Here is a 15,391-nt window from a genome sequence, read left to right on the forward strand (position 1 = left end):
CGTGTGTATTCAAGGGAAGTACATTAAACCCACGGAAATGATCAAGAATCATTGTCAATTCAAGAAATGTACCCATGGGAAATAGGAAATGAAAGAGCTTTGCACTCAGCATGGAATCGTGACTTCATTTGGAATTGGCTTTGTTACCTCATTAAAAGGATTTAAAGGATTTTACCCTGATAATGGCACCCTAGTTTAAGACTTATTGTCTTAAGCACAATCCCGTACAAAATGATTTGGGAATTATGTGCAGCATCAATGCCACGTGCATGTCGGAATAAATTAGACACGGAAAGGTTTTGTAATGGCCACCCAGAACATGTATCATGGAAATGCATTCACTGCAGTCTTTGCATGCAGGTTTAAAATAGCTTCAAATTATAATGAGCACTGATAGCAAGAGTGAATAGTATCCTTGCTGACTTCACTGCTGCCAACATTGAGACCTGAACCCCCCCAACTTCAACTTACTGATTCACATCTCAAACTGTCCAGCTTCTGACACTCCTGTCCAAGCACAAAGCAAGAAATGTCACTCAAACCAAAAGCTAGAATTTAATGAAGCAGTGAAGTATAGAGAGAAACAGGAATCCTGTTTGAAATGGAAATAAAATGTCTTTATTTTATATTGATTTGCTTTTTATATAAAAAGTACTTACATTTAATACATTTTTTTTCCAAAATACAAGCAGCCAAACGACATATAAATCAAATACAAAATTATAAAATCTGTTGTATCTTAGTAGCATCCCTTCTGAAAGTAACCTGTAACGTGATTTAATTCATAATCTCTAAAATTCCCATGTAACAGTAAGTTTGATTCTCTCCGGTATCCACGACATGTCAAGAGCGATCTGTGACCTATACATGATATCTTTTGTTCTAGGTCTATTGTCTAACAGTGAGGAAGTCAATTTTGTCAGCTTTAATTTGCTTGATGAAGCCGGTGTAGTTGTATTGTTGAGCTCAAATGTAGCTTTAAGCAGGCAAAGTAGCAGAAAAGTAGCTTTTTCTTCCACAGTCTTCTTTCAAACTACCAGACTGTAGTTTAATGACCATCAAACTGACATCAGCTCTGCAAGAATATCATCAAGCCGTAGACCAGACTGCACTTGGTCAATATTTCTATTCGGCACTGAGCTATCCCAGCATGCCACATGGTTGGGGTTCATAAGCATGGTTTATAATTGCAGCATTTTTCTGGGTGGTGGAAATGAAAAATCACATCATGAAGCAAAAGTAAACAACACTGGATAGATATAAACTCAATTCTTCAAAGAGAACTGACTGAAGTCAAGTGGTTGACTTGTGTAGCCCTATGTTGTGGAAGAAAGCGGGGAAAATAAAGAAGAAAATGTTACATGAATATAACAAAAACCCTTATAGTGGCACAAATATGGCATTTCTAGCATAATTAAATATGATAAATGAGGTTAATAGTATAAGGAAATGAAAACGTTCACAGTGTAATGTGAAGTAAACACTAGAAAGAAAAAAGGCAAAGCTGTCATGATGCCACAAGGCAATGGACTTAAAATTTAGGAAGAAATTAACACACCAATTAAAAAAAAACTAAGATTTTGCTATTGTAGTTTTGTTAACTGTCCACAATGTGCAAATGAGCAGTTGTGTATCACATGTGCAGTACAACAAAAATGCTAAAAAAAATAAATGGACAAGTATGTCTCCAAATATCGCAACAGATATGAAGGCGCAATGCTGATGGTGCCAAGAAACCAAATATAAACAAGATATCTGGAACCTGATAGGAAATAGAAAAATTGTTGTTTTCCTCGTGTTTTATACATTTTGTACATTTAAGTAAAAAAAGAGTACAAAGTGTAGTCAGGCTATGCGGCGGTTTCTCGAATCGTCCCCTCAAGTTTCTTTGGGAGTAGCTCTCTCCTTTCGTCAATGTTGATGACTGGTTTGCGACAGTTCTGACCATCGAGGTACATCTTCGCATACATCGGATTGGAGTAGTTCATTGGCTGTTTGGAGAGAAAATTGTGGAAAATTGACATTCGTACTATCTTTAAAAAAACGTAAGAATTCATATTAAAGGAAAACATAATGAATAAAAATAAATAGTTTTACAATGAATTTCAATTAATGAAATAATACTACAAAAATGAAATGTTGAAAACAAATTGTGCAGGATTTCAGAAAGTTGGTTCAAGGAGTTGCTCCCACTGCAGCCGGAGTCAAATGTGGTTTCTGTAGCATCATTTGGATTTGGATACACTTTGAAAAGCGTATTTAATCATGCTTATAGTGACACACTGATGTCAGCAAAGGATGATTGATATTTTATAACTGTCACTCACAACCCCATCAACCTCACCACCTGCATAAATCAACCACTAAAAACGAGAAACGTAAAAAAAACAGCAGAAGTTGAGCTATAAAGCCATGCAAATACTATCACAGTGACACATGCAAACTGCACACAACACATGCATGCAAAAATGTCATTTAGAATGACTGTGATACTCAAGTCAAATAATTGAGACAAAGGAGCCCAAGGTGTTCACCTGTCCAGGTATTACTTCCTTTGGGACAGAGTGAATATTCAGCGTGCAAGGGTCACTGGATTTTACACACCAGCCCTGGAACAAACACAGTTGCCCCAGCATGCAGTCGACATTTAGAACGTCATTGTCACTAAACAACATCTACGTAAACGCTGATATTAAATCAAATTTAGACAGAAACATGAAATAGCATGAAACAAACAGTCAGGACAAAGCAGTATTGTTACTGGCAATATAGCACTGCATGTAAGAGGCATTAGACTTTAGAAACAGATGTCAGTTATTTCTGTGCAAGGGTAAAAAAAAATAATTTTTGCAGCTTTAATGAGGCAAATTCTCAAGGTAAAAGAAATCGCAGGAGCAGTGAATATTTTTCATTGGGTGGGAGGATGCAGGCAAAAGATAAAAGCCCTGGTGTAAAGCTATAGTTAAAATTACATATTTACACTTGTCATTTATTCAACAGATATTTTACAGGAGAGAAAAGAAACATGTTCTTTCTGGATCTACCACATTGATATTTATGGATCTACATCATCAACCTCAGACATTTCTTGTATTAAGGGTGTTAAAAAATGCCAAACACAAACCTTGTGGGGATCAAGTGTGAAATTTGGTTTGAGAAGGCTTCCGGCATCTGCGTGGCTGTCATGGTCCACCTCATACATGTTGTAGGATGGATTGCCTATCTCCACATTAATGCCTCCATTAGTTATGGGCTGCCGTTGTACACGTTTCCCCCTGCGACAGAGATGCACTTGAAATAGCTGCAGATGTCTGGAGACTCTGTTTGTTTTTATGGGCTGTGCATTTTTGAACATGTATTCAAAATACAAAGTGGCTTATTACTAAGGCTGTCAAATTAACACGATTACAACGACACTCAAAGGCACATCAGGCTAAAAACAACAGCAAGGGGCGATGCGACAGAAAAAAAATGCTTCAGTCTGTATGCATATACAACATTTAATTTTTTGTCTATTTTGTGTATTTAATACTTTCATCATCATTTCAAATAAATCATTTCTTATGTATAATAAATAATAAAATAAATTAAATTCAAGATAGATAAAATAAATAAATAATATATGTTTGATTTAATTAAAATCATATAGATTTAATAAAAAATACAATTATATTATTAGATAAATTATTAAATAAATCAATTATTGCACAAAAAAAGTTCCAAAAAGTACCTTTGTCGTCTTCTGCAGATGCACACACCTGTAACCACCGAAGCAATCAAAATGACCAGCAGGACCAATGGCACAATGATAGCTATACTTCCTGTTTCACACAAGAAAAAAGCCAGAAGCAAAAGCTACTATTAAGTCTATTTCCCCAGGTGTCTATGCAGGTGGAACAGGAAATTATTAGATACTCTATCAAAGTGAAATTAAATAAACACTACTGCAGCTGAAAATATATTAAACCAATATTTAACATGAAGCCCAGATGTATATTCAGATGTCGTTTGACTGATGAAATAACGGATCTTTTCATTTTAATAATTCAAGGACTGAATCCTTATTGAATTAGTAGAGGAGAGCTCTTTATAAAGCGTCAAAGCTCTCTTCGTTGCTCACCTCCAGCTGTGTTATCGGAGCGGCTGCTCTTAGGGGCCGGCCTCTCGCACTGCGTCCCCGACCAATTAGCTGAGCATCTGATTTAAAACAACAGAGGCAAAACAAACAGAAGGCAAGTAAGAAAAAAGAACAAACGGCTGACAGTTTCAAATTAAAAACAGTTTTTTAGGGGAGATTCAACAGACACAGGCATAAATTCTACTTAAAGGAATAGTTCACCCAATAATACAACTCCTGTCCTCATTTAATCATACAAAGCCTTAAAGGGTTATTTCACCCAAAAATGAAAATTACTGTGTTTTACTCACCCTCAAGGCATCCTAGGTGTATATGACTTTCTTCTTTCAGACGAATCCAATCAGAGTTATATAAAACATTTTACTTGCTCTTCCAAGCTTGGCATGGGTGGGTGTTTTTTTTTCAACAGTCCAAAAGCAGTCAAATAAAGCACATCCATCCATATTAAAACGCGCCTCACACAGCTCGAGGGGTGAATAAAGGCCTCCTGTATCAAGTCAATGTGTTTTTGTAAGACAAATATCCATATTTCAAATGTTATAAATACCTTTCCTTCACTCCTGCTAACTGTTGTAGGCGGAAGCCATTCCGGCAGATGACGTAGGACGTATGCGCAGCACACGCATCGGTGATTAGCAACGGACGCGGAAGCGCAACGGAGAGAGACCAAAACAAAATGCCGGTCATGAATTAGAAGTACAAAACGAGTATTTGTAAAGAAAAATGTCAGAGGATTTCGATATAAACCAAGAGGATTCTTTTGCTAAAGTAAGGAAACTTTGTTTCCTTTGCTCCCGTAAACAAACGGTGGTTTTCATGAGACTCGCATGCGCTAAGACAGTCTCTCATGAACGCACGTACGACAGTTAGCAGAAGTTACACAAAACTGTTTATATAATTTTAAAGAAGAATATTTTTTTTTTTTACAAAAAATAATTTACCATTATTTACCCCCTGTAGCCATGTGAGGCATGTTTTAATATGGATAGATGCGCTTTATTTGACTACTTTTGGACTGTTGAACAAAAACACCCACCCATGCCATTATAAAGCTTGGAAGAGCAAGGAAAATGTAAAATATAACTCTGATTGGATTCGTCTGAAAGAAGAAAGTCATATACACCTAGCATGCCTTGAGGGTGAGTAAAACATGGGCTAATCTTCAGTTTTTGGGTGAACTAACCCTTTAATACAAAACAAAACCAAGCATTACTATTTAAAGCAGTTATTTTAACTTGTAATACTATTTCACTATTATATTAGTGTTTTGCTGTATTTTTGAGCACATAAATGCAGTCATGGTGCTTTAAAATTATTTTATGTTTTATTTTATTTTTTACACATTTATTTGTCAGCTTTAGGTGTACTATCACTTTAAGCGTAGGCAAACATGCAAACAAACTGAAAACACTCATTAGATGGCGAGCAGTAAAGCGGAAAGAAAGTCATGAATCATCTTATTTGTAATTGGAAGCGGTCCAGTGGAGGTCATGTTTATGATTAAACAGATGTTTGATGTTTGTTTATCAGCGGATGATATGAGGGTGAAGACTGGATCATTCACATTAAAACTATTTTACAAACATTGCAGACATTTTGTAATTATTTGGCTGTATATTAATTCCTCCCTAAGCTGAGACTGTACAGGATGTTAGACAAATTAAACAGACAAAAAGTACACAGACCCAACAAAAAGTACACATCCCAAACAAATGCAGAACAAATGAGAGAATCCTAAATGTGTGGAGAGTTTGCACAGTATGGGATGCGTGTTCTTCAGGATGGTGCTGTAGGATTATGGGAAGTGGACAGTGGGGAAGCAGGGAGGTTAAATCAACTGGATGGATGGAGTCTGGTGGAGATGAGGCATCTGAATCAGGTGAACAGTGGGACCTACTTGCATCGAGGTTTGTTAAGGGCAGTTATTGTGCATATTCCTTCATTCTGACAGTAGTAATCGCAGGGATTGGCCAGCTCATCGCAACGCTGGTTCTTGAACCCTGCCGTGCAGCTGCAAGACATCGCAGTGAGGTGAGCACAGTAAGAATTGAAATAAGTGTGAAGAACTGGGAAGAAATGTGCATGATCTGTAGAGTAGCAGCAGGTGTATTTCTTGCTTATAGTTTCAGGATCCTTTATGTTTTATGACCATGAAATTAAATCAGCAATACGCATTTCAAAAATATTCACTCCAGGGGTTCTAGGATTCAGGGTTCCCACACTTGTTCGCCCATGAATTGCCATGACTTTTCAATGATGTGTTCATGTTTACTGAAAAAATCTTTTTTTAAGAAATCATTTTACAAAGATTGCAGGGTGGGTTTCAATTTATTTTGTATGTCTGAAAGACTTTTAATAGACAGACTGATATTATCACATTTTTCTCTACATATGAGCAAGGTATAGCTGATTAAATATTTCAGAACATATTCACTAAGAAAACTGAATAATGACTCAAAACTCCCTGATCCTTCCAGATTTTTCCATAACCCCTAATGATTTTCAAATCATGGGGCTTCAGACTAAAATCTTGTTGTCTCCTGCTTTTTTTTATGAAACAATCCAAACTGTCAGAGTATGTATAACACATCCAGATGCATTTTATTTTGTGATTTCACTGGAACGGAGAGTGAGCCAAAGAAAAGCGATAGTGAAGTGAACCTGTGCCTGAGCCAGTCTCAGGTTTTGATGTTGACAGATGAGTTCATCGCAGATATCTAGTGAGGACAGCACAAAAAAAATAAATAAATTGGAAATGTGTTGTGAATTTTCAAGTTGGCAGAAACAATACCCTGTAAAATATATCAAAATGGTCTTCAAAATAAAGCTGTTTTGTTCAGTGTAGACCCCAATAAATCATTAGAGAGAAATGCTGATGTTAATAATTTCCCATACTTTGCGACTCTTGCCATAAAATCATATAATTTATTTGTAATTATATATCATTTCTTTTAAGAAATCATTGGCAGACAACTTAATTGGTGGTCTGTTTGCATTCTGGAGAATATTCTGTCTTCTTGTCAGGTTGTCTGAGCATCTCAAAGGTAAATAGGTGTGCTTTGAAGGAAAGAACTTTGCCTTTCCAAGAATATATGACTATAGGCTTTGATAAGAAATTAATTTACATTATATTCAATCTTCTTTCCAGATACAGATCCATCATCCCATACATTTCCTGTGACTCAGAGCCAATGAATGAAACACATTATCGGAACCTCACAATAAAAAACCCCTGAGAGATAATTTGCATAGAAATTGATTCCATTCTCTTGATTATGGCAGTCATTGCCACAAATGCCATATAAACGGCTCAGAACATTCCACAATTTTCAAAACAACTATTTACAATCTGTTTAAGTTTGGAGACTAAATGAAGCTGGTGATAATTTAATGCTTGCTAACCACCACGCTTCAGAAAGCATCCGTTTTACATGCCTTCTGTCACAATCTGTGTTTGCAGCTAATCAAATCTGATGGGAAGAAGATTAATGACTGTAAATATCTTGCATATGACAAAATGTTCAGGAGGTGCAAATAGTACGGGAAATCATTAACAATCATGTCTCTCTAACTATTTATTTGGGTCTTTACAAATGCACACAACAAAGTAATAGCAAATCAAGAAAGCAGGACCTTATGAACCACAGAGATTCTTTAAAGCAGGGCTTAACAGTATGGGCATTTCACAGGCATTTGCAATTAAAATGATTGTGGAAAATTATGAGTGCACTGGTGTGTATAACATCCCACACTCAATTGGCAACTCGTTGATTATAATGGGAGTGACTTAGTTTTGCATTAGGCTGCGGCTTATTCAGCTTATGTTATATGCAATATGCAACACTGCAAATCACTGCTTTTTCAGGCCTTACTAGATGTTTATAATTGATTCTCTGAACTAAAAGTAATTCTAAATTCAGCATTTATCTTATATTGTGATGTAGTTAAGTAAATGACAAATAAATAAACAAACAAACAAATAAATAAGACAATATAAGATATAATAGATTTTAATATTTATTAAAATATTAATTAAACAAAAGATACTATAAAAAAGACAACTGAAAATGTAAATTTAAAAATGATAGAACAAATTTAAATGTGGATCCCTGCAAAGCCAAGAATAAATACATGAGAAACTGTTGTATTGAAACTGCTTTTCAGGCCTTATCAGCTTTTCATATTGTATCTTAATTGTGGTGGTCAAAATTGTTAGAACACCTGACAGATCTGAAAATATTGACCTTTTTTGCCTCCAAAACACGATTTCATTTAATAATGATCATGAAACATGCAGATGGTTGCTCTGAACACAACAAATATCAAAGTGAGTCATACTGTTTTTATCCACTTTTAACTTTTAATATTTGGTATGTCCAACTTTTGCAGCAATTACAGCAGTACATATCTCTGACATAGTGTCAATATATTGCCTGAGAAATTCAACACTATTGTTATCCCATGCCTTCTGCAACTCAAGCCAAAGATGTCCATTAAATGAACAATAGATCTGTCCAGTTTATTTTCCAACTCGCCCCAAATTTGCTCGATGGGGTTGAGGTCCGAACTTGAGGGGGCCAGTCCATCATTTTCATTGTTCCAGCAGATTCCTTCCATCACAGGTAGTTCTGGCAATAGTTTGTTTTATGGGCATTGTAATGGCCCATTCAAGAAAAACAACTGAAAACGAAAACCTCTTAAATACAGGTGCATCTCAATAAATTAGAATGTTGTGGAAAAGTTAATTTATTTCAGTAATTCAACTCAAATTGTGAAACTTGTGTATTAAATAAAAGTGTTGTAATAATTTTGGCCACCACTGTGTATATATATGAACATTTTGTTTTTTTACTGGTAATATCTGGCAGCTTTGTGGGCTTACTACCTCTAAACACATGGTGCTCAGCAAGGGCCCCTGCTTTCACCTGTTCCTGATCTTGCAATGGAAAAGCGAATTTAATCTTGGCAAAACAAATTGTCAGGGTTTCTAAATGTATCCATTCCTGCCTGCCAAACCAAACAAAGCAGGACTCCAGCTGTTCTCAGGACTGTGTCCCAATATACACAAGTCCACAGGGTGGACATCCTTTTAGCAGGTCCTGCACAGTGTGAGCCTAACCTCATCTTTATCAACGTGTAAAAAAGAAAATGCTGCACCTGACAACAAAACTTCATGTCCAAAGATGACAGCTCAAAACCATTCATGATTTTACAGTATTAATCAAACTTTGACTTCAGACTTTATGAATTCAGTAACTTCAGCTATACTGTATGTTTAGCATTTCATTAGTGATCATTGATTTAAAAAATGATACACAATTATATTATATATTATCAAAAGTTTGGGGTCAGTTATTTTTTTTTAATTATTTGTATTCAACATGAACACAATAAATTGATCATAAGTGACAGAATATTTTGTAACATTATTAATGTCTTACTATTTTAAATAAATGCTATTAATTTCTATTCATCAACTCAATATCAGAATGATTTGTGAGGGATCATGTGACACTGACGACTGGAGTAATGGCTGCTGAAAATTCAGCTTAGCCATCACAGGAATAAATTACATTTTAAGACATTAAAATAGAAAATAGTTATTTTAAATAGAAAAAATGTCACAATATTCCTGTATTAAAGGGGTCATATGATGCTATTTTAAAGATAATTATTTTGTGTATTTGGTGCAACAGAATATGTTGACATGCTTTAATGTTCAAAAAACACATTATTTTTCAAATACTGTACATTATTGTAGGTCTTCTATGCCCCACCTCCCTCAAACACGTCATTTTCAACAAAGCCCCCTCCTTTGACAAGTGCAGTCTGCTCTGATTGGCCAGCTGACCCAGTGCATTGTGATTGGCCGAACACCACAAGCACACGTCGGAAATGTAACGGCCCTTACCATAATCGCGAGCTTCATCTTTCAAAATAAATATCAAGACCGTTAATAATGTCGTTAGTTTTACCATCAGTTCAAGCCCGAAAGGGCAACAGAGTCGCGTGACAGACACAGTGATGATGCAGTACACAAGCCGCGGTTAAGACAGCTGACGTGCTATGATTTCTGACAGGCAGTTCACTCTCCTGTGATGTGACCCTGTTCCCCTCACACACACACACACACACACACACAACGCATTACTCTGCGCTGCACAAAACTGCGCATTTGAACAGTCAATAGCAAATACTTAAAATAATAAGAAAACATACTTACAGTCGCTGATTCAGAAGCGACAGATTGTCATAGCAAAGTCGGAATTGACCCTTTTTTTTTTTAGAAATAGCCTTTGTGCACAGCCAGCCTTGTACTCTTCTAGGTTAAAAAAACTGTAGTCCATAAAATGCGTTGCACAAATTCGAACATCTGGGTTGTGCTGTTCTGTTGTAAATAAATCTTAACCAATGATCCCTAATTGCATCTACTTCCGGAAGGCCAAATAAAGTGATTTTGCTTTCGCACTGAAACACACAGCATCTCACTGACATGGCTGCATCAACACTACTGCTGTTCCTGAAACCACGCCTTCTTTCTTTGCGTGAACATTTGGGCGGCATTATGCTAATATTTCCATATCGTGACGTAGACATGTGGGGCGTGTTAGAACGAGCCGTTTTAGGTAGGCGTGGTTGATTCTTAACTTTTATAAAGAGTATCTCTTTGGATTTGAGACTTTAGTCTTTGCAACTTTACAGATCTTCTTTATGCACCAAAAGCTTGTAACACTCCAAAGAGAAAGGAAAGCTTGACATCACATAATATGACCCCTTTAATGTATTCCTGATCAAATAAATGCAGCCTTTGTGAGCATGCAAGATTTATTTCAGAAAAAAAAATAAAAATAAATCTGGCTCCAAACTTTCAAACAGTGGTGTATTTAGTAGGTTTGATGATTAAATCCACAAATTATATTAACAATAATATTAACAATAAAAAAAAACATAATAAAGAAATAGCTTTCAGGTTCGATGTAATTTGATTTTTAACCAAATGTAGGCTTTTAGGCACACAAGAGCTTGGCCTTATTATTCCTCTGTGCTTTATAAGTCTGTCAAACTAAGTACCAGTGTAGAGCCCCCCACTGAGGTAATTTTGGGCCCCATTGATGGGAAACTTATGAGTCTCTGACATCTGTACAACTTTTCTAAATGAATGGTAAGACATCCATGGTTATGCGCTGTGTGGGTCTAATAGCTGAGAATTGGAATGTGGACAAAAGGAGGCACTTAGTCATTCTTACTGGCAGAAGGGTAGGCTGGTGTCGGGGTCCAGATGACAGGTGCCTCCGTTATAGCAGTAGCCGTCACACAACTGGCAGCTGGAGGCAATTCGACCACTGGTACAGCTGGCAGAACGACAACAAATTGGAAAAGCTAAAAATGTGGTTCTTGCATAAACCAAGGAGTCATTTCAGTGTGAACTTAATAAATAATAAATTCTATAAATTAGGCTTTGTATCATTATGAGCTGCTTTAATGTCACCGCAGTTGCTGGAACTTTATTATCCTGAATATAATTATATTTTGCTGAATGTGCAGAAATAATGGCAGAATTGCTTCAGATGATGAATGATTTCTGTGCCAATACAATCACCAAACCTAACCATAAAAATAATGACTGTATTCGAACATGTTTGTAATTTTAAAAGAATAAACAATTATTTAAAACTGTAATAATAATATTTCACATTATAACTGTTTTTAGTGTATTTTTAATAAAAAAAACAATGAATTATATAAAATAGACTTTGTATCATTATGAGCTACTTGAATGTCACCGGAGTTGCTGGAACTTTATTATCCTGAATAGAATTATATTTTGCTGAATGTGTTGAAATAAATGTCAGAAAAGCAATTCTGTACTTAATTTACTTTAGATGAGGAATGATTTTCAAAGGCAAAGCGTGTAATATACAATCACCAAATATAAATGCAAAAATAATAACTATGCAAATATGCTTGCAATACTAAAATAGAAAACATTTTTTAAATTGTAATAATATTTTGCATTATTACTGTTTTTACTGCATTTTTGATTAATTAAATTTGCTTTAGATGAATAATTATTTTAATGGTGAAGTGTGTATTTTCTGTGCCAACACAATCACCAAACAGAACTGTACAAACAATGACTGTATTCAAACATGTTTGCAATATTAAAATAGCAAACAATTATTTGAAATTGGAATAATATTTCTGTTTTTACTGCATTTTTGATCAAATAAATAAAGTATATGAATTAGGCTTTGTATCATTATGAGCTACTTGAATGTTACCAATTACTATCCTGAATAGAATTATACTTTTGCACAACATTAGTTCTGTACTTAATTTGCTTTAGATGGAAATGATTTTTAAATGCGAAGTGTTTAATAATACAATGCAATACAACCACTAAACTGAACTGTAAAAATAACAACTATTTTCAAATATGTTTGCCATCACATAAATCATTTTCAGAGATATTAAAAGCAACTAACTTGCAAGCCACATCTCCTGTATCTCCATTAATGATACATGGTGCTCCATGGCACCGCAGGCACTTGTCGACATCACACTTGATGCCTTCATAGCGAGGCGGGCACACGCATTCAACGTGTCCGGAGCTGGACAGTGTGCAGGCCTGGGAATGGACGCAGTGGTGATGACAGATGTCTGTCAGTGAGAAAAAAAAAGCACAAGATATGTCCTTAATTAAGATATGAGGGCACATTTCTTTCATATTATGCTCAAGTTTAATTAGAATTTTACAAAGCTTTAATGAGACTTAATTATCCGCAGCAAATATCTACTGGTCCTAAGATGAAAATGTGTCACCCCTTGGGTGCACAGCACTGAAAATGCATTACGGGTGCGCAGATTAAATGGTTTTGCAACAAATTATAATAACAAAGACTTTATAACTACAAATATTTTATCAGCAAAGCACAGAAACACCTCAAGGTTGTTACAGCAGCATTTAGAAAACCTCTTTGGGCACAGATTGTTCAAATACTAGCAAATGCCCTTTCGAGTCAAATACAATATTTGCTTTCATTGGGCCTTTTTTGTTGCTGTTGCCAGCTGTGGAGAGAAAACTCAATTAAAAGGGCACAGTGGTAGATGTAATCACCTGCCAAGAGAATCACTGACCTATTGAATTAAAATGCAGTTTCTGACCATTTCTGCTTGGTACAAGCAATCTCTTACAATACTTACGATAAAGACAGCGGTCACCCGTGTACTCTGCCAAGCAGCGACACACTGGCTGGTTTCCAAGGCTTACGTCACACGTGCCTCCATTCAGACAGTGATTATCACAGACCCGCCTCTCACAGTTAGGGCCAGTGAAGCCTGTCACGCAGCGGCAAGTAGGTTTCCCTAAGATTGGAGTAGACAGATGTGTCCATGTGAGCGTTTTATTCATGTTTTGTCCTTTTGGTTTTACTACCAAAAGTTGAGAGAATGTGAGCTGTTGGCAAAACCTGGCAATTTCAGAACAGGCCATGAGAAATGTTATAATTTTACAGGAAGCAATTTATACTTTGAGCTATACTGGAGTCTACAAGTACCATAAATTGACACCTGATGAAAAGCTGTCTGAAAACAGCTCTAACACCAACCAAATGAACCACGTTCTGTGGTACAAACTTGAACCGAAAGGTTTAGTGTAAAAGTGGCCTGAATAAAAAACAAAACAAAAACAAAAAACACTATGTAAATGAATGGAGTCATTTATGACAAGAAGGGACATTATTTTGGCCATAACACATAAACTTGTGGAAATGTCATTGCATGTCAAGGCCACAACATATTACTCTTGAAACCATGCTTAGGGAATGACATTTTAGTTTCTTAAGATCATGATTTCTTGTTGCAAGAACTACATTATTTTATTGTGGTCACAAGTTTAATGTGTAAACAATCCTGTGTGACCATAACAACCTGGGAAATGGAAATAATAATTTACAAACACTTTTGAACAAATCAAGGTAGGACATTGCTCTATTCTATTCTATTCTATTCTATTCTATTCTATTCTAGTCTAGTCTATGCTATTCTATTCTATATTAGAATTATATAGTTAAATACTGTATACTATAGTTAAAAATAAACATCATTGAGATCCTTTAAAAAGATATGCAGAGCCACATGCCGCATACATTGTAGTGCATGTGTTTAAATGTAATCACTAAACATTAAAAATCTGAGGTAAATGAGCTGTTTTTGTTTAGATTCAATAAACGGTGTTGAGTTTTGAGTTTTTACAATACACCTCCCTCATGATATGACCTCAATAAAATATATAGTTCTACTTATAAGCAAAGCTTTCACTCAGTCACTATGCTCTTTTTAATAACACTGCACCCCACTTGACCATTAACAATCACCAGAGAAAATGAAGAAATGTATCAAACTTCAGAGGATTCTGATGTTAAGTATAATTGCTTTCTTACATGCCTCGTCAGTCAGATGATTGATTATGATAGATAAAGCTGTAATATGACACTCCTGGCTAATTTTAATTGAGGTGCAAACAAACACTCAACTGATTTTGTCATCAGCAATCCTTTGTAAGTTTCTACATTTGGGAACAAAGTGCTCAATTTCAAATGAATTCTTTATTAAAACAGATCAATTGCACATTAGCATACAAACCAAGAGTCCATATGCTGCCTTGAATAATTTTAGAGAATAACCATTATTACAAGCACACACACACTGCCACACAGTTTAGTTAACAGATGTCTTTACAATTTTAATTTAGAAGAACTCCTCATCACAGTAGTTGCATGTAGAATGAATGTAATTTGTTCACAAGTACTGAATATAAGACCATTTCAAATACTTCATTACTCAGACTGAGGCAAAGATTTCAATCATGTATTGAAATCTACACAAAGCTGTTTAAGAGTTTCTTACCAAGAGGTGAGCCAGTGCACGTGCCTCCGTTTAAGCAGTAATCTGTACAGTGGTTGACTTCACAACGTTCCCCAGAGAAATTAGGCCAGCAGTAACAGCGCCAGTCTCCTTTTTCATTGGCCATGCAACGTCCTCCATTCTCACAGGCAGGTCGGCACAACTCACCTTTACAATGTTGAAACAAATAAAAAACATTTTTCATTGAATCTTCATGTTCTTTTGTACCCACAAAAACATGAAAAAAGTGAGCAGCCCTACAGTAAAGTGAGGCTTCAGACCTGAGACAATGGGGTCAATACAAGAGCCATTGACCAAGGTCTTCCCCTCTGGACAGGTGCAGCTGGC

At 35.8% G+C, this 15,391-nt stretch overlaps 1 protein-coding gene across 1 annotated transcript in view; it reads right to left on the minus strand.

Moving 5' to 3' along the window:
• Positions 1 to 1,017: 1,017 nt before the first annotated feature.
• Positions 1,018 to 15,391, minus strand: part of lrp1bb (low density lipoprotein receptor-related protein 1Bb) — a 373,072-nt gene continuing 358,698 nt past the window's right edge. The window contains exons 83-91 of the mRNA XM_016288691.1: positions 13,343 to 13,504; positions 12,625 to 12,799; positions 11,386 to 11,490; positions 6,036 to 6,149; positions 4,121 to 4,197; positions 3,731 to 3,821; positions 3,125 to 3,275; positions 2,535 to 2,609; positions 1,018 to 1,991 (exon numbers count right to left, since the gene is read on the minus strand). Coding sequence (XP_016144177.1) covers positions 1,851 to 1,991; positions 2,535 to 2,609; positions 3,125 to 3,275; positions 3,731 to 3,821; positions 4,121 to 4,197; positions 6,036 to 6,149; positions 11,386 to 11,490; positions 12,625 to 12,799; positions 13,343 to 13,504 — 1,091 coding nt within the window. The 3' untranslated portion in view covers positions 1,018 to 1,850. The remainder of the gene's footprint in view (positions 1,992 to 2,534; positions 2,610 to 3,124; positions 3,276 to 3,730; positions 3,822 to 4,120; positions 4,198 to 6,035; positions 6,150 to 11,385; positions 11,491 to 12,624; positions 12,800 to 13,342; positions 13,505 to 15,391) is intronic.

The sequence above is a fragment of the Sinocyclocheilus grahami genome, unplaced genomic scaffold, assembly GCF_001515645.1.
Source record: "Sinocyclocheilus grahami isolate Dianchi unplaced genomic scaffold, SAMN03320097.WGS_v1.1 scaffold233.1, whole genome shotgun sequence".
Lineage (NCBI taxonomy): Eukaryota > Metazoa > Chordata > Actinopteri > Cypriniformes > Cyprinidae > Sinocyclocheilus > Sinocyclocheilus grahami.